At 41.6% G+C, this 22,898-nt stretch overlaps 1 protein-coding gene across 1 annotated transcript in view; it reads left to right on the top strand.

Moving 5' to 3' along the window:
• Nucleotides 1-22,898, top strand: part of EPSTI1 (epithelial stromal interaction 1) — a 52,332-nt gene that overhangs the window by 4,910 nt on the left and 24,524 nt on the right. Inside the window, exons 2-6 of the mRNA XM_074156976.1 lie at nt 5,640-5,698; nt 7,700-7,783; nt 12,001-12,074; nt 12,709-12,792; nt 18,658-18,731. Coding sequence (XP_074013077.1) covers nt 5,640-5,698; nt 7,700-7,783; nt 12,001-12,074; nt 12,709-12,792; nt 18,658-18,731 — 375 coding nt within the window. The remainder of the gene's footprint in view (nt 1-5,639; nt 5,699-7,699; nt 7,784-12,000; nt 12,075-12,708; nt 12,793-18,657; nt 18,732-22,898) is intronic.

Raw genomic sequence — 22,898 nt, 5'->3', positions numbered from 1 at the left:
CTACCAGGTGCTCCAGCTGGCTCTGGCATGCTCGCTGCATCCCTGGCACTGTGCTGAGGTAACTGAGCTGCTTTGGGAGCCGGGGACAGCATAAACACGGCCACATCTGACTTCGTAGACTTTGCTGGGTCCGATGTTGATTTACCACACTGCCAGAGCGAACTGTCTCCTGTTGGTATAGTCTGCCCACGAGCCTATGCTGACTAATGGCACGTTAGCGTTTTCAGGGAGAGAAGGCTGTGCTGTGAGCCGAGTTTGGGCTGAGAGCTATCCCTTGGCTTCCTGATTTGATCCATCACTGTGACAATTTCCTTGGAACCTTAAAGGGTGGTTAAAATCATCTTCCAGCACTGTTGTGTTCACTGCACCATGTGGGGTGCTGGTTGAAGCACCTGCCGTTCTTCCCACTGTACTATTGCGTGCTGAGCCCAAACCAACCTGCTGAATCCGAGCCCCATCTTAACTCTTGGCAATTCAGTTCTGAGTTTCAGTTTTACTCTTTGGACCGAATTTTAACTTCGGGAATTTCTCTACAAGTTTGTGGGCACCAGAGAATTGAGATTTGAGTGCCAGCAGCAGAACTGCAGGTGTGTTGCTTTCCTGCTTGTTTCTGACTCATGCCTTCTCCTGGGCCTCTCTCTGCTGCTGTTTTCCTTCTCACTCTTTCCCTGGGCAAGTTCACTTCTACAGGATTTAAGTCTTTGTTTTATCCCAAGGCCTCACTATGGCAAAAATGTCGTCTGTTTTAATGAAAGCTTTAGCTAACCAGGGGGACCAGATACAGAAGTGAGTTACCCTGGCTTAATAAGCTTCCAGACAGCAGCCAAGCTGTGGTAATTAAGTGCACTCCTAGCCTGTGGCAAACACAGGACAAAATCCATGAACGCAGACTTTTGATGATAAACATTTTCTGCTAATGCAGTTTATTTTCTGCCTCTCATGTTAAGAGCACACTTGCAGCTGGGATGAATCGGACAGTGTATAGCGTTAAGCCCCAGTAATTCACTTTTCGTCTCTGGGCTGTAAACTGGTAAGATGCTGCTGCTGGTAAAGATGGAAAGCCAGAGCCCCAAAGCTGCATGCAAGGCTTGTACACCCTCCCAGAGCTGTGCTTGTGGCACTGCTGGGGCACACAGCGTATTGCTCCACTGAGGTCTAGAACTGCGGCTGTCGGTTATGGTTAGCATCTGGCTGAGTGTGCACTGCAAAATAGGGATACCTACAGGACAGTTGTCTGCTTGCTGGGATTTGGCAACTTGCAGCCCTCTGATCTGGCAGCTTCTGTGGTGCTTAGCAGCATATGGCTGCTCCATCAGGCGCAGGAGCCTTGGTGAAAACAATGCTTTGTGGTGATGTGGACTTCACTGCTCCTAAAACAATTCCTGATAACTGAATGCAAAGTTCGGCTTAGCTTATCTTTGAAGAGGATTTGACAATTGTCTTTGGCCATTTGGTCCCTTTCCTCTTTTAAATTCAGTTTTAACATATTATCAAATGCATTATTTCACCTATATCTTCCCTTGAGTCCTACTTCCAGATGGAACCTGCCCGGGTCTTTTTCCCAAGCTTTTGTTATTTGTGTTATTCTCCAACTACACTCTCCTTGCTTTCTGGCTCTTACACAGAGCACATTGCCCAGCAGAGCGAAATATTTAGCTTTCAGCTTTGTGGCATTCATGTACCGATGCACTCGCAGTATAAAACACAGTGGAACTGGAAATAGTTTATAACAGCCATTACTTTTGTAACTCTTTAAACTATTTCACACTTCATTTGGAAGGCTCCCCAGTGGTAGACGGCTGGAGCAGGCTTGAGGAAAAACTGAAGGGCACAGCCCTGCAAAAAACATCACTGGTGAACGGCAGTTCTCGTGTGATCATTCAGTTTTAGAAATAAACTATTTTATACAAACAAAAAAGAAAGTAGAACAAAAGTTTCTATGGTCTGTACGCCGAAAGCATTGGAAAGGTGTCCTTGAGCAGTGCTGGTGAGACGAGCAGAGTTGCACACAGGCTGAAGAATTTAGGATTGCAGACATGATGCTCTCTGTGTTGCTGATCATTCAAACTGTAAACTATCTTTGCAGATTTTTCTATGACTGCATTGCGTGTTTCTCCTCACTGAAATGTTTCTATATGTATCTATTTATATATACTGTTATATAGGTATTTATCTTCCCACTACTGTGGTATTTGATGTCTATCTGTTTGAAAATCCTATGAGGCTGCTTTTTGGTTTTATTTCAATACAGATACATTCTCTTATTGGGTGATAACTTTCTTACTCTCGTTAATATCTGCTCAGTCTGTGTAATTAGTCAATACATTCCCATTTTCTGTGGAGAAGATAAACCAAAAAAAGTCTCATCAAGATTAATATGGTCTATAAAGGTAGAAGACAATTTGTTTCTCTATTTTGAAGAGCTATAACCTGAGTAAGCTCTTCCCCGCCGGCTCCTCCAGCGACTTCTGTATTTTTATTTATAAAATAACCATACCTCAAAGATAGGCTTAAGTCATATAACAATAAGAATCACTATTAGGGAACCCGAAAAGTTAAATTCTTTATCATCTTTTCTGGCTGTGGATTTCGAAGCACTTCATATATTGGTATAAAGTACAAAAAGTCTGCACATCACTGATAGCTTCAAATCTTCACATTTCCTTAATTGCTACCCAGGTAAGTAGGATAATTTGCTCCAGACTTACGGCTACTGTGGCAACTCAGAAACTGACTGGAATATTAAACTGACAGGCTGTAGTGGGTTTTATAGGCTTTACTGGATCAGAGGTTTTGTCTGAACAAAGAAATGACATGCAATATCCCGCAAACTGGCTAAAACACAAGGTGAAAGCTAGTGGTGGGTATTTGCATTAACTTTCTTTCCTTCAAAAAAAAAAAAACTCAAGAAAACGAGGGATGCTAGGTGTGGACTTTAATTTTAGCATTAGAGCTGTAGGCAGATGCAGTCTCTCCGGCAACAGCTCGTCTGGGTCCTCTTTTGCTGTAGACTTGAAAAGCAAGGACCGGTTCATACCCTGACTTTCACCCACCCCACAAGAAGTTTATCATGGGCTCACTCTTCCTTCCCTCTGATCCCAGTACCCAAAGCTATAATCTTACATGTCTATCTTTCCAGAGACCAAGGTGAACACTATAAAATTAGAGAAACTCTCTAATGTGCTTTTTTTTTTTGAACTTGGACTAAAACAAAGCATGTAGTATAAGCACTAAGTAAAAGGCAACCAAAAGTCGTTGTCCTGTTCTCCCTTTCCCTCCCCCACTGGAGACTTGAAATCCTCCTCTTATTTTCGCTTTGCCTTTATATCAGTAACATGGAAACCAGATTTAAGTAAGCACTCTTTTAACTGCAATGACTCTTACGCTGCTTTTTGGAAAATGGAGCTGAGCTTTCCCTGGTGGTAAGTGTAGTGTCATCTCTACCCCTTTTGTAAACTTCATGTGCTGTCCTGAGCTCCTGGATAGCACCCATGATCAGATGCGGAAGAGTGGCCCATACTTGGCCTCCTGGACTCAAAGTCTTCCAGCCAAAAAGCAAAAGCAGATAAAGGAAATGATTCCCAGCATAAGGGCTGGAATGATGGGCCGTGATTTCTCATACATGTGCAGACACGCAGAAGTCCCTGCTTTCTTTTTAATTTGATTCCCAATTTAAAAAAACACAACCAATCAAAAACTGAAGTCATCAAAGTACATCTGATGATATAGGAACTCTTCTGCCCTCTACTGCTGTGAAGCAGTGGGATGTCTGAGATGCACTGATGGTTTTTTGGTGGAAAAATATGTAGTCTTGAAATTACAATTCCAGCCATTTTTTTTCACTGCCAGAGGGAGGAGAGTTTAAAAGGTACTTAATACTTGTTGTATATGAACTTGAGAGAAACATGATCTTAATATCTGAAACAGCCAAGAAAAAGTACTAAAAAAAATATTCTTGAAACTGATAAACTGGACAGCAGCTTGTCAAAGGCAGTTTGGGATAAATTGTAAATGCCGCTACTCAGTGAAATAGAGAAAAATCTGAAAAAACATCGGTGATGGGGAATGTTATGCCATAAGCAAGATGAGCTGTTAGCACTTCTTTTAAGTAACTGTTGCAGTTGTGCCGTGAATGCCAGAGGGGTGTTGCTGCTCTCTTAGCTCCTGCCTTTGACGGTCTGGGATTCGGTGGAGAGGTGAAGAACAGTCTCGCGGGCACCAGAGTAAGCTGGCAGGAAGGGAAGGGATCATATTAAATGGCACCATTAAAGCTCACAGCTCTATCTTTAGTAGTTTAATCTCATAAATTAATCCACATCCACCTAGAATAAGTCTTCAAAGAGAAAGAGGTAATTGGATATAAATACTTTCCTTCCCAAACCCTGAATTACAGTGATACAGCAGCAGGCAGCTTTTTGTACTTTGATCTCTTTGCACGATTTTCATTCCCCTTTTTTAGCCTTAGTCTGGAGCCTTATTCTCTCATTAGATTTCCACAGCCACCTGTGCTCTGTCTGTTTCCTGGCTTGTCCTCTGGCCACCCCCTGTGGTCCTTTCTTCTTTTAAGAGGCTCAGCCTTCATCCTTTGTTATTCTTTGTGTTCTGTTCTTCTCCTTGGGCCTTCCCTGCGATGAAGTCCGATGGAGTATTTGTGCCCGTGCGTGGAGACAAAGCCCTGCCGAACGCTGCAGAGAGATGTGAGCTTACTCGGATACGGGGAGCCAACTGCTGCTTAGTGCATTTCTGGTGAACCTGCGCCCCCGTGGCTTAGCTTCTGCTTAGTGGGAGCCGTGTAAACTCCTACCCACACAATACACCGTCTAGATAAACCCCTTTGTTTTCTCCAAGTGGAACTGACATGTTTTCATCACTCTTTTGATCACCTCAAGTCTCTCATACACTCTGAACCCTGTCCTGCTTCTTTGCTGTCACGCTAGATTGATAGCTCCTTGAGACAGCAACGGCATTTTGAATTAAGTCTAGCAAAACAGGGCCTTTGTCCTGATTCAGCGAGTCGGACCTTAGGCATGACAGCAAGATAAATATGCCCAAGGAATTCCCTGTGCCTGACAAATGTAAGGCTGACAAGGAAACTGAGGCTGGGGCTGAGAGCAAGTCACCTGGGTCCGTCACAAACAGTATGATTTTGCACGCTCCTTGGACAACTTTTGAGCAGATATTGCCTAAATCTACAAGGTGCTTGGTGCCCTCGGGGTGTGGGGTGGGACTGCCAGCCCAACTGCTCATCCCAGTAGACAATGGTCTTCCTCTCTGCTTCAGCAAGCTGTGGGAGTAGTTGTCTACCACGTAGAACTGTTTAATTTGGGGAAGCGATTTGATTTGAAACGGCTGAGATTTGAGGTCAGCAGTCTAGAGAGAAACTTGAATAAGAAAAGTGAAGATTAAGCCAAAAGTGTCTGAAAATGTTATCCTTGGTGTTTGCAGCCAATTCCAAATATAACAAGTATTTATAGAATATTTACTAAAAACTCCTGAAGAGCTGAAGCAAAATAAATACTGATTTTGATATGAAGTTGTTTGCTACAACAGTAGAAAACTGACCTTGCTGATGAAGGAGACCCCTTCCAGTCCTGGTTTCCTGTAGACAAGAAAAATAAGAGTGTTCTGTTTCATTTTAGCGTTGGCCCGTATGTCTTGATAACTCCAAATGAAACCAGAAGAAACCAATTGCAGCAAAGTAAGTTGAGTTGTCTAATATGTTAATACATTATTTCTACTTGGATAAGTTTAGGGGTTTGTGCGCTTTATTGCCCTTGCAACTTTTATCCTCGTTTTTACAATGCTTTTATATGTGCAGCTGTGACAGTAAAGTCAGTGCTGTGAGCATTCTCCATCAATGTTTAGGCTTTTGTTATGATTAACTTCTCATCTGGCTTAACTTCATGCAGAGTAAGTCTTGTTGAGGAAAAGGTTTTTGGTAATTTCAGTGCTGGAGCTATTCTAGCTGGCTTCTACAAGACTCAGCTGGAATTAACTCTATCCTACTTTTACAGGATTGAATTCAGATTGGAGAACCCAATTTTGAATGCCCTCTGGGTTAGGAGGAGGAAGAAGAAAAATATAAGTAAGAAATATTTTTGAAAGTACTGTCATGGAGACTCGAGCAACTAGAACCACTGTTGGTTCTTCAGTCTCCATTTAAAGATTGTAGGTGGATCTTTTCATGAAGATGGGAAAGATGCTTTTAGATGGAAAATACCTTCACTTTTGCTTGGCTTCAGGTCTTGCTGGTGAAAGTAGCTAAGCAGGAACACCCTGAACCTCTACCAGAAATATTAGGCATGTGTTAAAAACCTTTCATTGCCATAAGTTACAACAAAGAGACATGAAATAAATTCTGTGCGGAGAGGTGACCAAGCACTGCAGTCCTGCACTTCTGGCTGTTTATTTGTGCGAGACCTGAGAGCTGAAGGGAGCATCAGACAACACTCCACATGTTTTTAGCCCTCGAGGAAACAGTGCAATAAAAACATTTCTTCTCAAACATTGTGAGTTTGGCTGAAATGCCTCACCAGCAGGCTGCTGTAAGGTTGGGTTACCTTTGGTGGCAAGAAAGAAAATGGACTTCTCCTGAACCAAACCATAATCTTCTGGAAGGAGGAATACAAGCAAATAATCATAAAGCTGACTCTGATGCTAACTGCGAAGGTGATGGTCTAATAAAGATGTGCTTTCACTTTTAGCCACCAGCATGCAAGGTCTGAAGCATGCCAAGTACTTCTGCCTTGGATACTGGCAGAAATAGGACCTCACCGAATCCAGTCTCTACCTAAGTGCTTGTTTTAAAGGTGAAATAACAAGCTGGTGTCTCTCTTGGGCCTCTTTAGAGACTTGCCCAGGAACTGGCTTTGTCTTGTTAGACGAGAGTTGGTGTTAGTGTCTGATAGCCAAAGCCTGCCATTAGAAAATATGGTTCATGTTGGTTCTAGTAAGAGCGAATTGAGCTCTTCGAGTAATGCCTCAGTTGCTCTAAAACACAGCTCCTCTTCCCATAGGCTTTGTGCACCTTGCTACTGAAAAGAATTGGTGTTTTTTTTACTGTGTCAGTTGATTTGAGAGAGCAGTTTAATCGACCAGCCATCCTGGAGCATATCGCCGGCTTCCCTGTCTGTATTGACTAGACTTCCACAGATTACACTGGGAGCTTGCCACCCATCTCACACATGGACACCTATGTTGAATTGTCTTAGTTTGAAGCCGAATCATGCATTCCTCCTGTTTTCACTTAGGAAGCATGTGGTTGGGAGGGAAAACTACTTATTGTTCATTTCTCTGCTGAGGAGCATTACACCACAAGCATTTCCCTCCACGCAGCACTAACATCTTGATTGTAACAACGTCTGCTTTACCTGCAGGAGTAAATACTGTGACATTTGCCTACAGGTTCCCAGGGGTTAAAAAGCAGTCCATTAACAGTCCCTTAGCTGGTTTTTGTTTTGCTTTTGGGGTTGAGTCCTAGGGTTTGCTCACCATACAGTGTCAAGTTAGGCAGAATGTTTGCCGTGTTAGCTGATCACTGCAGTGGCTGTGTAACCTCCTGGCAGTTGTCTTCACCTCATGAGAACAAGTTTGTCTGTTCCTGGATGGGTCTTCAGGGTTACAAACAATTAACGATATAGTCTGCTTTTTAGTACTGCCTCTAACTTCCACATATTTGTTTCTTTTTGTACCTGCTCAGTTGCTCAGAAAGAGCTAAATGACCTGGAGCGGTGGAAGGAAGAACACAGGCCAGGGCCAATTAAGTTGGTTCCACAGAGACTGGGTATGTAAATCAGCTATTATGAACTGCAAAATTTTGTTTTCCAGGACACGAGACATTTTTCACTTTTTCTCACATGCTACTTATGAAGGAGATTCGTGTCAATAAGAATTAACGTGAGCCTACCGTGCTTTGTGCTCTCTGATGGTCATGGCAATGAAGATGTTTCTGAAACAAAACAGCATAGATTGTCACTCAAGAAATCTGTCGGGATCAGTGCAGAAAATCTACACTAACATTTGGGAAAAAGAGGTGGATTACCCCTCCTGCTGCTGACAGTGTCTGTGGTTGATGTCTCTGAGGGGGCGCACACTTGGCATTAGCGTGTAGATGGACAGCATGTGTCAGAGACCCTCCAGTTACCCATAAGAAAACTCCTCTGTTAGGAGGAGTGTTAGGAGCCAGTACATGTGCTTTCCTGATGGCTGGCTCCTGAAGAGGCAAAAGTGGTCATTGCAGATTCAGGCATTTGCAGGCTAAATGTGCTTGAGGCTCTGTATTACCAATTTTATCTATAAAAATAACAACAGAGATGGATAAATGAAAAACAGCATAAAAACCTACAGGAACTTAAGTCACCTTGAACAGCAGTGATGTGTTTGATAAGATAACCAACTTTTTTTCTAGACGGTTGAGAGAATCGGTAGTGGAACTCTTCCATTGTAACCACTATAAAGCATTTAATTTAGTGCTATTTGGGAGCTAGTTCAAAAAAAAAAATTAAAAGACCGAAAAGAAGTCCCAACCCACTCCTAATCTTGTACAGAGAATAGGACTGCAGGTTGTGCTGAGGTAAAAGGGAGGTTATTAGAAGTGCTTTTCAAGTACCGGTCTTCAGACCTATCTTGTTTTAGTATCTTTCTTTAATGTCTTTGGCACAAAAAGTAGGAGAGAGCTGATGAAACTTGCTGACAAGACAAAACTTGAAAGCATCATCCGTATAGAACATGGTGAGGATACTGTGCAGTGAAAATGGGATGACCTTGAGGAACTGCACTAATAGAAAGGGGACAAAATTCATTCTGACAAAGTGAATGATTATAATGATGCCTTTATAAGTTTTGTAAATCTACAGCTTCTCTTCCTTCCCTTGGCTGTCATAAGAGAATTTGGGGTGCACAGTGCAGGCTATTGTCTGCCTTGGTCTGGAAGCTAACTTCTTTCTTTGCCATGCTACACAAGAGAAGCTTGGGGTTTTGTACTGCGTGTAAAAATAGATACCAGGTGGGAGAGAGAGGAATTTGAACTGACTCCAACCCAGATTTATTTTTGTGGTCAAGGTGATACTGGTCCCACATGTTTGTTTTGCCCTGCAGCCTGAATCCCAGTTGTTTGCAGTAGTGAACCTACTTTTGCTAGTTGGTGTAACGCCCTGTATTCCCACCATCATGTGCAGTCGTGTGGCCAGACATGCTCTTTGTGAGTTTATCATACATACTAGCTGCTTCTTGACTGTGAGTAGTTCCTAGAAGACGTGCTTCTGTCCCAAGAGGCCCACAAAGCTTTTTGCTGAAGGAAGCAGCATCTGAAAACAGAAATTTGGTGTGTGGTGTCTATGCAGAGTGTGTGCAGGCTGGCTGCATGACTGGGGGAAAATGTGGTGGCAAACCTACAGTGACTGAGTGCGGGGAGTCTTAACTTCTTCTGATCCCACTGCATTTAAAAACTTTATCGGGAAAGAAGTAAATTAAGAAAAACATATAAAAAAAAAAAAAGGCAAGAAAAAGCTGAAAGAATTCAAGGAGGTTATATGAGCTCTTCAGTCACTGTCTAGCTGCCACTTAGAAAGACCCCTGGAGACCGAGACACATGCACTATGTTTGGTGCCTCTGAAAAGAGGGAAGGTGCGAAGATTATTAGATCTTATCATTCCCCCAGGAACAAATTTGGAACAGAAGAGAGCTCAAGAAAGGAGAAAAAATATAAGTGGCATCTCTAATTTCACAACTGTAGGTACTCATTAAGGTAAAAAAGTATCTTATGTTATTTTCTCAGATTGATTTTAAAAGACTACACGTCTATTCCAAATCACCAGAGAATTCATAAAGTTGAGGTTTCTTAACACTCATGCTTTCCACAGGGAAATAAGTATCTTGGATTTCAACTCTGTAATACTTGACTGGCAAACTTTCAGGTACCGTGAAGGGATAAGAGCAATGAAGGATCCAAGTTTCACCCTCCTCCATAAATAATGAGTGGAGCAACAAATCATGTCTGATAAATGTAATGGCCTCTTTTTTGATCATGTTATATAAAGCCATTCGCAGCATACTCTGACTCCAGTGAAATATTCAACACATTACAGCCAAGCCAATGTGAATGAATGAAGAAGACAGGCTGAGAGAGCTGGGGTTGTTCAGCCTGGAGAAGAGAAGGCTCCGGGGAGATCTCATAGCAGCCTTCCAATATCTGAAGGGAGCCTACAGGAGAGCCGGAGAGGGACTCTTTGTCAGGAGATGTAGTGACAGGACAAGGGGTAATGGTTTTAAATTGGAAGAGGGGAGATTTAGATTAGATATTAGGAGGAATATATTAGATATTAGGAGGAAATTCTTTACTGTGAGGGTGGTGAGACACTGGAACAGGTTGCCCAGGGAAGTTGTGGATGCCCCATCCCTGGAAGTGTTTAAGGCCAGGCTGGATGGGGCTTTGAGCAACCTGCTCTAGTGGAGGTGTCCCTGCCCGTGGCAGGGGGGTTGGAACTCGATGATCTTTAAGGTCCCTTCCAACTCTAACCATTCTATGATTCTGTGAATTAAACCTGACTGAAAGGCTGTAGACGGTGGCTAATAGCGATCAGTAAAATACTTGTTTAGATAAAATGTTCAGCGGTACATACAGAAAAGTATAGTGAACACGAGGGGGTTAAATGTCGCTAATAAAAAGCTAGAAAGAAAGAAAGACCAAGCATCCAAAAGGTTTCAAAACTTGTTTAGTAGTAATTTTATTTTCTGGACCTGGGGAGGAGCCAATCTACAATGGCAGCTGTATGCTTATTGCTACTGCAGGCCTGTTGCTTCTATACTGTATGGCCAGTATCTCTAAGCTCTCAGTCTTGAGAGCTTAATCTTATGGAGTTATTTGTGTGCATAGAAATCTTTCCACACTTAGGGAATTGATCTTCCATTCACTGAACCTCACAAAGGCACCTAAAGATTACTTACCTTCCATTAGGAAGTGGAGAAATCTACTTTTAGTGAAGGGTGATCCCTCCTGAAAGATTTAGTATAGCTATCTTACATTTCAGGCACCTCAAGTAGAATAGATCAGTCCAGCTGTTTCTGTAGAATTAACTGTCACATAGTGGGGAACTTCTCAGGAAATCAGTGGGTGAAAATACAGGCCTCACCCTCAACATGGGGTGGGGGCTGCTGCTGTTTTTCCAACAACCGAGGGAATAAATTATTTGCTTTCCCAAAACAAGAAAACACCTTGGAAAATTCTAGAGCAGAATGATACAATCAAAATCACTCCCTCCATTCCCTAAGACCTGTTATCACTTTCTCTGTGTGGTTGGCTTTTTTGAGTTTGTTTGTTTGTGTTTTGTGTTGTGGGTTTGTTGTTTTGTTGTTTTTTTTTTTTAATTGAAGGCTGAACACTATGGCCAGAGCTTTAGATATTCTTAAAAGATAGCCTGTGCCTTTGGAAAGGGCACCTTCTGCTACTTGGATAGGAATAAGAGGTCTGTGGGAAAAGGCTTTGATTTCCATTTCAGAAAGGGGTTCTTTCTTAAGCCCAAAGACATTACTTAGAAGATATTCAAATGATAGCTTCCCATTAGTGCTGGCAGAGACTGCAAGCTCCAAAATTTGACAAAAGAGAAACTTTTTGGCAATAAAATTTCTGACTCTGTGACAAACCGAGCAAAGGGTGGGGATAGCTGGATCTGAAAATGAAGACTCATCTGCAAAGCGTGACTGATTTTCTGAAAATGAAATAGTTCCTCAGTAAACTGATCATATACTGTAGGACATATTTGCTGGTAGAGTGGATGATACAGTGGATGCTCGGTAAATAACAAGCTACTGCCTTTGACGGATGGATAAAATGATCAAAAAGGTCTCCTGTCTGTTCTCCTTAATGTCAGATAGCTACTGTAATTATGAAAAATTTCCTGTATATGCATACATCCAATCTGTTATATTGCTCTGTTCTGAAATGACTGGCATTTGAACTTAAAATGCTCATGCAAAATGCAATTTATACTTTTTTTTTTTAAGGTGGAAAGGAATCAGAGGCTCAAGCAAGGCAAAAACAGCAAATGATGCTCATGCGATCTAAATACCAACAAAAGGTCAGGAAGAATAAATTTGTTTTATTATTTTAAGAAGTCAAAAAAAAAGCTTTTCCTGAAGTGTTTCATATGGCTATGAAATAAACTCACAGCTGCTTGACAAAAGAAATTCATGAAACCCAAAGGAAACAGCAGCAAACTAGAAACAAATGTTCTGCACCAAAGAAAATGAGAAATCTGCTATAAATACGCAGCAACCCCTATCGCAGACCATATCTAAAATGATAAGCAGTACAGCTGTAAAGCCACTTATATGCCTCGCTGTATCTTCCGGCATGCTGCCTACACTCCGACTAATTGATCAATGCACACCCCATCCAGTGCTTATGTAGAAATGTTGTTCCTGTTAGAAAAGGTATAAATGCTTGTAAGTTATCAATCAGCTGTGTGATTCCTTGCATGGATGCTCATTTATCAGTCCTAGATTTCTCAGCCTTCATAGAGCCAATATTGGAGTAGCTGGTGCACAGCCTGCTTTATTCATTGCCTCATTTTAAGAAAAAAAATCCGGAAACTTTCCTCAAACACACTTTAGGTTTGAAAGATGTGCAGTACAAGAGTCAAGTCAAGTTACCTTATGTGTGCTTTGTATACCTATGTATGTAAAATAATTTTCTGTGTTTATGTCATATAGCACAAGAGGGAAGAATACGTAAAAGCAAAAAAGGCAGCTGAAGAAGCTGAAATCCTGAAAAAGAAAGCAATTCAGAGAGAAAAGGTAAACATGGTTACTGAAGAATTGGAGCCATACAACAAAGTTCGTGTCTTGGTGCTTGATTTTGCTGAACTACATGGAACAGTCTAATTAAATTAAATGGTAGCCCCGAATTGCATTAAGGAGTTAGGAAATCAGTCCTCCTTGTAGCTGACCGAAGGATGCCTGACCTGGTGTTTTTTGGGGCTTGAGCATTTCTTTGGCTCTTCAGAAACTCCAGGCTTTCGGTTACATCCATCCTGAAGAGTTAGCAGAAAGGGAGAACACTAGGGTCAAGATTAATGTTGTGTATATAGGTTATATAGTTCGGTTTGTTATGAGCTTTCTCTGTAAGATTGGATTGTGGCAGATGGCACAAAGATCTTATAGAAATCCATAATTGCCTGCTGTACACGTGGGAAGAATACAAGAAAATCCAGCCTGTCATGGTGGAAAAGGCATCCAAATAATAAAAAAATTCAGTGAAAATTAAGATACCACTCCAGCTCCTCTGGGGAGGCACACCCAGACGCATTGCTAATATGTAAGATCACTTTTCCTTCTAGTACTGGCCATATATTGGCACCAACGATAGCTCACTTTCAAATCTTCAGTTTTATTTTGCATTTGTTTGTTTTATTTAGGAATTCTCACAAAGCATCTTCTTGTCCTGTGTGCCACATAAACCTTTGTAAAAGTTCATTCGTGTCTCCTTGGTGGAAACCAAGTAGCGCTGGGTTGAGCATGTAATGTGGAATTTAAATCAAAAAAGGAAAGAGGGGGAGCAGGACGCTGATGTGCACAGTAGTAATGACAGAAAGGGAGATTTCAGGTTTGCAAATTTTGTCTGCACAACAGTAAAAGCGATCTTCTGTGCAGAAGCTGAATGCTGAGAGTTAATTAAAAATATCATCACTACTGGATGGCATACAAGGACATGCATAAAAAAAAATAGCCTTATTTGCCTCTAGGAAAGGGTTAGTCTGTTCCCAGTCTTTCAGTGGTTTGCATTAGTCTTTGGGGATAAGCGTATACACAGTAGCTCACAGGGGCAATAAATATTATTATGTGAAAACGTCATTAACAGTTACCAGCTCGTGTATAGCTCCAGAAGCAGTGATGATAGCAACAGTAGAAAGGGGATTAATTATATTTTATTCACCTATTAAATATATTTTGTTTGCTCATGGGTATTGGACAAGAAAAATGTTGCAAGACTGCTATAATTTATAGTTACACCCAGAAAACATATCGATGTATCAGTTTTGTTTTCATGCTCTTTAATTTCCTTACCTTCGCTCCCACAGATTATAAAATCTTTATAGATGTGTAGATAGTAAAACTAACTATCAGTTTCTTCTAAAGGAGAATGCAACATCATGGCAAACATCTTTGCCAAACAGACTGTTTAATTTGAATAAACAAACATACCCACAAAGCAAACAAACAAAACAGAGGAGCATGAAAGGGAACTCTTAATTTGAGTTTGTTTATTCGGGTTGTCTTCCACAATAGTGACGGAGCTGATGAAGAGTTCTGCTTGGAAGATGTTTATATGTTAAAAATTCAACTCTGTGTTTAAGAAAAGCATGCTGGAAAGCTACTAAGAGGTGTCGATTTGGTATTTCATCACGCCTGCAGATGAAAGGCTCCTGAGAGCTGAGGATGACAGGAAAGGGATCCTAAAGAACTGGTACTGTACAACCAATGTAGGGCCCTAGTTACTGCAGGAGAGGAACTTTTTTTTTTAAAGTGATAGATTTGTAGACAACTGTACCTGCAGGGCATCCACTGAGATCATGTCTTTCTGCACATTCACAAGCCACCTTTTCTTGCTAGCCAGTCCTTCTTTTGCTCAAGGTTATTATTCATTCGGTAAAAACCAAATTGTCTGACAGTCTGAAAGGAGACAATGGCTGGCTGGCTTGATCAGCAGGGCCCCTGAAACTTTCACAGCTGGAGAGCTACTTTGCCAACAAATGTGAATGGTGAAGCCCTATGGACTAATGCACGGTGACTAGAAGGGGTGCTGGTACTCAGCTTGGTTCTTCCTTGATTGTAAGGATGATGTACGGTAAACCAGTACTGCTTCTGAGCATAGGAGCTGTTTGTGTTACTGCTTTAACGCTAGTTTTGCAGAGAAAAGCAGTATCCGCTCTTCCGTTACCTTTGTCACCAAGAGAAAGCTGGGTGTCTGCCAAAGCAGAACCCAAATGTGGAAGGTCTGCCTTACCATCTGTACAAGTCCACCTGCCTGTCTCTGTCATTCTTTAATTAACCATGAGGTTAGGTGCTGAAATACCAACGCTCTTGGCACCTACTGTGTCTCTCTCCACCTCTCAGAGAGAAGAATGGTGGATCCTTCCCCCTCATTCTGTGTTCCACAGGACCAGTTTGTGTGAAATGGGACTTGGGTCTCTGTGTGTAGCAGTGAATGGGATTTGGGATCCCGTGTCTACTATGTCAGGCAGCTTGTCCTGGGACTGCTTTGATTTGTTCATGGAACAACCCTGGGCTGCATGAGTTTGGATATTCTTCTGATCTAGTGATCACTGAGAGCTCACTGAAATCGTTTTGGAGAAGCTTTGTAATGTTAGCAGGGCAGTCCCTATTTCTGTATTTGTCCCTACTGCTGAGATGCTTGTCCGATCTGCAGAAAGTTTAGGAGTACACGGGAAGTAGCATTATTATTATTATTTGCTCATTAGTAGCGGGCTTCTGCAGTTGGGTATCTTTTGTACAGCCCTTCACATCACAGATTTTGACCAGACCAAACCATAACTTCCTTGTGTATTTTGGGTGAAAGGACCGTCAAAATTCCCAAGAAAATAAACAAGTGGCTGATATTTTTAAGCTTTCTGCATTTGTGCTGTACACAAAATAGTATAACTTCAGCACACTGGATATGTCTGTTATTCAATCCCTGTTCCTGTTACCCTGCCTTTAGCCTTTCCTTGTATATTCTAATTCTTGACTAAATATGAAAAGGTTACAAAGATTTGAAGTGAAAAGTCTTGGTGTAATTCTACGGTGTGCAACTTTCTTTTGCTCCTACATTACATAGTAACAGTCCTGCCATCTTTAGAAACTGTCCTATTTAGAATAAACTGTAATTTCATTTTATTCTTTATCAAATCGTGTGCTCTTTGATTTGACTGTGTTAATCAGCACGAATGGCCTTTTTCAGGAATTTGTTAAAATCAGGCACTTTACAGACCTTCTGCTAATGCTTTTCAACATGTTTACCTTCAATATCACAGCTGTTCCACTCTTGGCTTTGTTTTTGAAGACTGTGCCAAATGTGGAGTGCTTTGGCAATGTCTACTGATAGATTGTCATTAGTTAGAGAGAGTGTCCTGGTCCCGTTGCCTGTCATATGTATGCATCCTAAGCAGGGGTCCCAGGGTAAACCTCCAGAGTAGAAAATAGTCGCAGCAGCCACAAGCAAATAATTTCAAGATGCTGGATTTTTTGTCAGGCACCATTCTAGTGGTAGAATAGCTGCAGGATATTTCCTCCTTTCTTATCTAGTGGGAGATGGGGATGATATTGAAGGATTGGATTTATCAAAGCTAATATCACTGTGTTGTTCTAGCTAGGAGCTAGACCACAGCAACTCCAGTGAGCTTTGGATTTGAACTTTCAGGAGCCTTGCAATATGAGGGTGGATCCCACGTCAAATGTTTTTTCAGAGGCGAAGGCATCAGCTTGTAGTGTGGAGCAGGGGTAGGGAAAAGCCTGGGAGCTATTACTGGCGTCCTGAGGGCATCAATATCACCTTTGACAATAATAGATGCCATCAGATTTCATAGAACCATAGAATGATTTGGGTTGGAACGGACTTTAAAGATCATCTTGTTCCAATCCCCTGCCACGGGCAGCAGCACCACCCACTAGACCAGGTTGCTCAAAGCCGCGTCCAACATGGTCTTGAACTCTTCCAGGGAAGGGCCATTTCCTTTCTTCCTCTTTCCTTTCTTTCCCTGTAAATTGTTAAGTAGCATAGATGGGTGGGAGTCTTTTGCCTCAGGAATCATCTTTCTCTGGGTGGAGGGGTTCGGAGCAAACAATCCTTGAGCACTGTCAAAATTTACCTATACTTTAGGGTGATATTCCTTACTTTAGTTTGATTATTTTTTTAACTGCCTCCGTACTTCATACATTCTACCACTGTCTCAGCATGTCAAATGACTGAGCAACGGGACTTCTTATTCAGAGATTCATCTTCCTCCTTTGTTTATTTTCCCATTGCCTTTTTCCAAATAACAACTTCTAAGTCATTTGCCTTCCAACGGTTACACAACCTAGTAGCTCTTTTCCTATCTGCAGACATCTGACAGGATTTTTTTTCTTAAACCAGTACATGCTGAGGAGGAATTTGCACTTGTTTTGCAAATCTCTTCCAGACAGTCATTCTTTATCCAATTAAAAAATAAATACCCACCCTGAAATCACTGAAGGCAAAGTAATCGAGTAACTGCCAGTAGAATTGTAATTTTTCTGAAATGTTATTGATTGCAGAACAGGAAGAAAATGATGGGGGTGGGGGTAACAGCCCTGTTCTCAACATCACTTTCCCCCTTACACTCCTTTCAGCCCCCATCCCACTCCTGTTGTACCTGTCCTTACACAATACCTCCACCCAGGTACAGTGTCCTCCCCTTGATTTGGTGCTCTGACCAAATGGGCCATTCCCACCTCCAGCTCCCTTCCCATCTCTGCAAGGTATTGTCTGAAATTTCCAGGGCACTTCATTTATAGCAATGTCTGGTTGCTGGGTTACCAAATGATTACTTTTTTCATTTTGAGGGTGGGCGATGAGCCGAGTGACAGTCTGAGGTTGCAGTTTGCTCAACATGCTAGTCCTTGTGAACCTTGGGTGGGAGCTCTTGTTGGAGCATCCCCCACCAACTACAGTGTAGGAGCTTGTGCTCAAAATATAGCAGGGCTGAAATCCCAGTTTGGCACTTTTGATTTGTGCTTTTAATATTCTGAATTGCCTTTTGACTGCTCTTCCCACTGGACCTACCTACAGCCTGCATGTCAAAAAATAAATTTGGCTGGCCTCCTTTAGACTGGAATTTAGCTTGAGCTACATATTGCTGTTACAGCAAGTTCTCTAGTTTCTGCTTTATTTTAATGTTTTAATCTGCTTGATTTTGGGGTGTGAGGCAGCTTAGACAACCCTTCCACTGGAAATTAAGTGCAATTTTATATTAAAGGACCTAATCACTTGTGTGGCATCCAGATTTCCAGAGGAGTTTTGTGTGCCAAGGTTTTTGGCTGACTCTTGTACTGGGTATGATATCTGAGGCAGAATAACTCTGCTTAAGTGCAAATGTCTCCCACTTTCATACATCTTAGCATGTGTTCAACTGGCCAGAACCTAATGCTCCTGAAGGCCATCGGTCTATGTGCAGTTTCATGTACTTGTATCACTGCGCTTTCAGTGCTACAAGATTATCATCTGCTTTGGTGCAGGACTTTGCATCCTCTACCTTCTTACTAGGACAAACTGTTATACCAAGGTATCACTTATACCGAGAGATGTTATACCGAGGTATCGGTTATACCAAGAGGTGGCCCTAAACGTGCTGTGGCATGAGAACTGTGAAGGTGCATGAGGTGCACAAAGGTGCACCTTTGTGAGGATAGGTGGGTCTGCCAGGAGCACCAGGTGGTTTTCTATTTCTGACTGGTCTTTTGACTAGGAGCTGTTTGGTCATGTCTGAATACTTTTAAATTTGAGATTGAGTCACTTCTGTACCTAGCTGCTGGTATAGTTGTTTTAAAAACCAGAATATTGAAATACTTGAATTGAAATAATCAATGTTTGGTTTCTGGCTTACTGGAAATCTCAGGTATGTTTTCCTGTTTTTAATGCTGTAGGCAGAGAGACTTGAAGTTAAAAAAAGGCAGCAAGAAATGCAAAGAAGAGAGACGTTTCTTGAAGATCAATATTAGTAAGTAACATTTGAAACTTGCTACCTAAAATTCCTCATCTGCTTGTCCTTCTGTTTTGGGGTTTGGTTTGGTTTTTTTTTTTTTTTTTTTTTTTTTATTTTTAAATTTCTTTGCTTTTATCTGTTTTGGTGCTCAGGAAAGGTTTGGCTTCTGTTGCTTTTTTTCACTTTTTGACTTGAAACTTTTGACTTCAAGGCAAGAGGCAATAGACACAAACTAAATACAGGGGCTTCCTCCTGAACATCAGGAAATAGTTTTTTACTGTCATTGTGACTGAGCATGGGCACAGGTTGCACAGGGAGGTTGTGTAGTCTCTATCCTTGGAGATATTCAAAAGTTCTGGGCAACTGGTTGCCCTGCTTGAGCAGGAGGTTGAACAAGGGACTCCAGAAGTCCCTTCCCACCTCAACCACTCTGTGATTCTGTGAAATATTCCAAGCCTCCTCCATAACTTATTGTGTGAGAAATTTGGTTCAGTAGATTTCTCTTAGCTTCTCAAAACATACAGTTTGAAATGAAAACCGTGAATTATAGAATGACTTTCTGCTTTCTTTCTCTAACTGAATCAATATGTGGTCATTCAATCCAAAACTAATTATCGAAACAGGATCTAAATTACTTCTCCACCTATTTCTTTTAGTGACTAGTAAAGAATTTTAACCTACGTGGAAATAATGAGGACTTCCTATATTTAGCATAGTCCTACAGCTTAAATGTAGAGATCTGCTGTGAAGACCTGTTTCCCAAAAATACCTTCTTAATGTCAGATTTAGATATGGCTTAGCTCCTGACATAATTAATTCCACTGGCAGTGAAGTTCCTGCCTTGCCAGTGAAGTTCATTCTACCCTATTTATTTATTTTTAACAGATCCAAACCAATTCTATCACATAATTAACACACAGTGCTGTTTAGTCACCTTTACCTTTTTTATCTTTGGCTCCTGAAACTACTCACCTGTGTTCTTAGCATGATTAATTGCTCTTTCCTCCTCTGTGACCTTTAAAGGAGTCACTTTTGTCCCATGCTGGTAACTCCAGTTACCTTGCCCATCATTTGCCCAGACACTGTTCTCTCATGCATAGACATTTTGGTGTTTTCTCACTGATCTCAGGCTTTCTTGTCTCTCTCCTTTTATTTTTTTCCCATTTGACTTTAGATACAGCTCTTTCCTTAAATGCATTGCCAGTATTTCTCTCTAGATATTGGTATTTTGCCTGCTGTTTGTCCCCTGTTTGTTCTGGTGGGGGTTTCCCACACACACACCTTGATTTCTCAGGATTTCTGAAGACCCTGCACAGCTTTCTAGCTCTGCCTTCATGCTCTTTGAGCCTAACTCAGCAACAACCTCATCAGATCTTTTCAGTGCAGGGTCCTTAGTTACGAGACTTGTTTTTTCCTGAGGGGATTGTCAGGGTTCTTATCTTCCCATTTAATCTGATTTTTTGTCTTAAGTCTTATTCAGTTATGAAAAGAGACATATCTCTTCCTTTCCCTCACCTTTCCTGTCTGTACCTTTTCTTGCTTAGAGTGAAATGAATTCTGCTGATTTTTTCCATTAGAAATAAGCTTGGTTCTGTCAAAAGTAGGCCCAAACCCTCTGAAACACCTTCACGTGGGCAGTCAGTTGGTCTCCAGGTGGTGCAGGAGCTCAGTCTGCCTGGGCGCTGAGAAGACTGGCTGGCAGCTGTTCTGTCCAGTGATTTAGGAAAGACTTGTGAGATTTTAGGAAAGCTGGTGTCATCTTAGGAAACCAAGCTGACGGATGCAACTGAAGGTAAAGATGGACTGTTGAGCTCCATTGCTTGAGATTACGTTCAACTATCAGAAGATTATTTGTACGTACTATGTATTGAACATACACAAGGAGATACTGTAGATGCTGCACCTGGAGGAAGTGAGCTGAAAACCTACCTACAGTGAATTCAATTTTGGTTAGGCAAAAACCTCCCATGCTGTACAGAGTGACACTAGTGCCTCCCCTGGTCTGGAGGAATCCTCTGGTGGGCAGAGGAAGAGGAGTCTTTACCACTGTATATTGCTGAGGTTGCTTTGCTAAGATACGTTGGCATTGTGGAGCACAAAATCCAGGAGTAACGGAAAGATACTGTGCAACATCTCAGATCTTGTAAAGTAATTCCACTGAAGTACTGCCCGTTGTTAGAGACATGTTAGTATAAAAGTACTTGGTATTTAAAGATGTGCTTTTGCCTACTTTGCAAAACTGAGTGACTTATTACTTCCATCATCTAAGACCCAATGTCTGGAGGCAAAGAGAACAAATATGAGGTTGTGCTCCTTTCCTCGCTTTCTCTGCTGGACTATTTTGATCTCCTCCCCTGCTTGCTGGGAGAGAGGGGAAGAAAGGTCGTGCGCTGCATATAAAGCAATGACCGCTGCAAAGTCATGGCCCGTGGAGCCATTTCAAAAGATAAGCTGCCTTGTTAGTCTGTCCTCTGTAAGCATCTGTAACTGCCACATCACAATTTTCCTGGGGAAATCAATGCCTAGCAGCAGTCTCATTAGCTGGGAAACCTTTCAAAATTGATCACCACCTCTAGCTGTGCCAGCCTCCATGGGGTACAGCCCAATCAGTACTTCTCCTGTATGAAGTGCCGCTTCTATTTGATAAGGAAAGGAACTTAAGATTCTCATATCATTAACATTCTGTGACAATAAAGTATGGTGCTGGCCAGAAGTTTGTTGTTCTGATTAAATTCCTGTCACTATTAAAACCAAGAACTTCTCACTGAAATTTCCTTTCCAAGGGTGTAATGTGAAGTAAGTGAATGCCAAAAGGAAAAACTGTCTGCCACCTTGTCCACTGTCTGAAGAATACAATTATTTCCTATTTCTTGAAAGCCTTGTTAGCTTCCTTGTGTACAACTGGCCCTTGAAAGACAACTGTATCTGTTATCACAGTTGCTTGAGTATGTGCTTATGTCTTGTGAGAATGAGGTCTAGACATACATGCAGAGTGCCGTGGAAAAGTCTGCAAGCTTCTCTCTTTGGGAATCAGTAGCTTCTCTTTTGAGATCAGCAGCTGATCCACCCAAGTGGACTCAAGCTCTACTAGATGACTAAAATGGACAAAACTCACAAGGTGTCTCCTGAAGTAGCTGCGTATAAAAGGTCTGAAGAGCACACAGGAGCAGACTTCGGGCTGGGGAAGTTGCTGCATGGCAGGACTGCTACCGTTTGTACTAACAGAGGAGAAGCACTTGAGTGATTTATTGGTGATAGTGTCGCTGTGGTTCTACATCTGCAGATGCCAGATCTAGAAAATAAGGAGTACGTGTGGACTTTTCTGCCGGAAACTGCTTACACATGAAATGGAGTCCTTCCTTCTGAGTAATGGTGTCTTGGATACATTTATATTGAGGGCCTGTGGTAGGGACTGTGGTATAAGGTAGTGAATGCTGTGTAGTCCATATTTTGCGATTGGCTAGTCTTTGTGAGGAAAGGACCGAGTGTCCATCTTTCCAAATGGGAATGAAGAAGAGGTTAGATGTCTTGCCCTGGACTTTTCAGGACATCCTTCTTTAGTTAGGACACAAAAATTGTTGTTTAAACAGTAATGAGGGATGGCTCATGACTTGCTTTTCTCTGTGGCTTACTGTGCAGGCTGTATGAATCTGTGCCTGAAATGTAGCATATCTCACCATATGGTTTTAGCCCTTCTCTCCAGTAAGGTGCTTTTATTAAATTTGGATTCGACTTCCCAGAAAGTGTAGTTTTGGATGTGGTCCACTGCTTTTCTAATAGCCATCTACCTATTTATGTAATGGGAAAAGCAGTCTAGCACATAAGGTTTATTTTAATAGTACATGATGGCTGTTGTATAATTTCATCCTTCCCTTTGTTACATATTTGTGCCTCTGTTTTTGTGAAGGTTGTACTCCTGTAAAAATTCCTGGCACTGCTGCACTCGGGTACATGTGTGTACTCAATATATTCTGCTCAGAATTTGGAGCTGGAAACAGAATTTGCCAGAGAGTCTTTAAGTGCATATTCCAAACACAATGCAAGAGGTTCACCAAACCAAGCTGATATACACTTGCCTGCCAAAGCAGTTCTCTCAAAAGTCATAAAATGCAAGAAAATAAAACCTGAATCAAAACAGAATTTTTATTTATTTATCTATTTTTACAGGATAAATACTAGTGT

This window comes from Numenius arquata, chromosome 1, assembly GCF_964106895.1.
Source record: "Numenius arquata chromosome 1, bNumArq3.hap1.1, whole genome shotgun sequence".
NCBI classification, from domain to species: Eukaryota; Metazoa; Chordata; class Aves; order Charadriiformes; family Scolopacidae; genus Numenius; species Numenius arquata.
The sequence above is the reverse complement of the archived record's forward strand: the minus strand, read 5'-3'. Positions and strand labels throughout refer to the sequence as shown.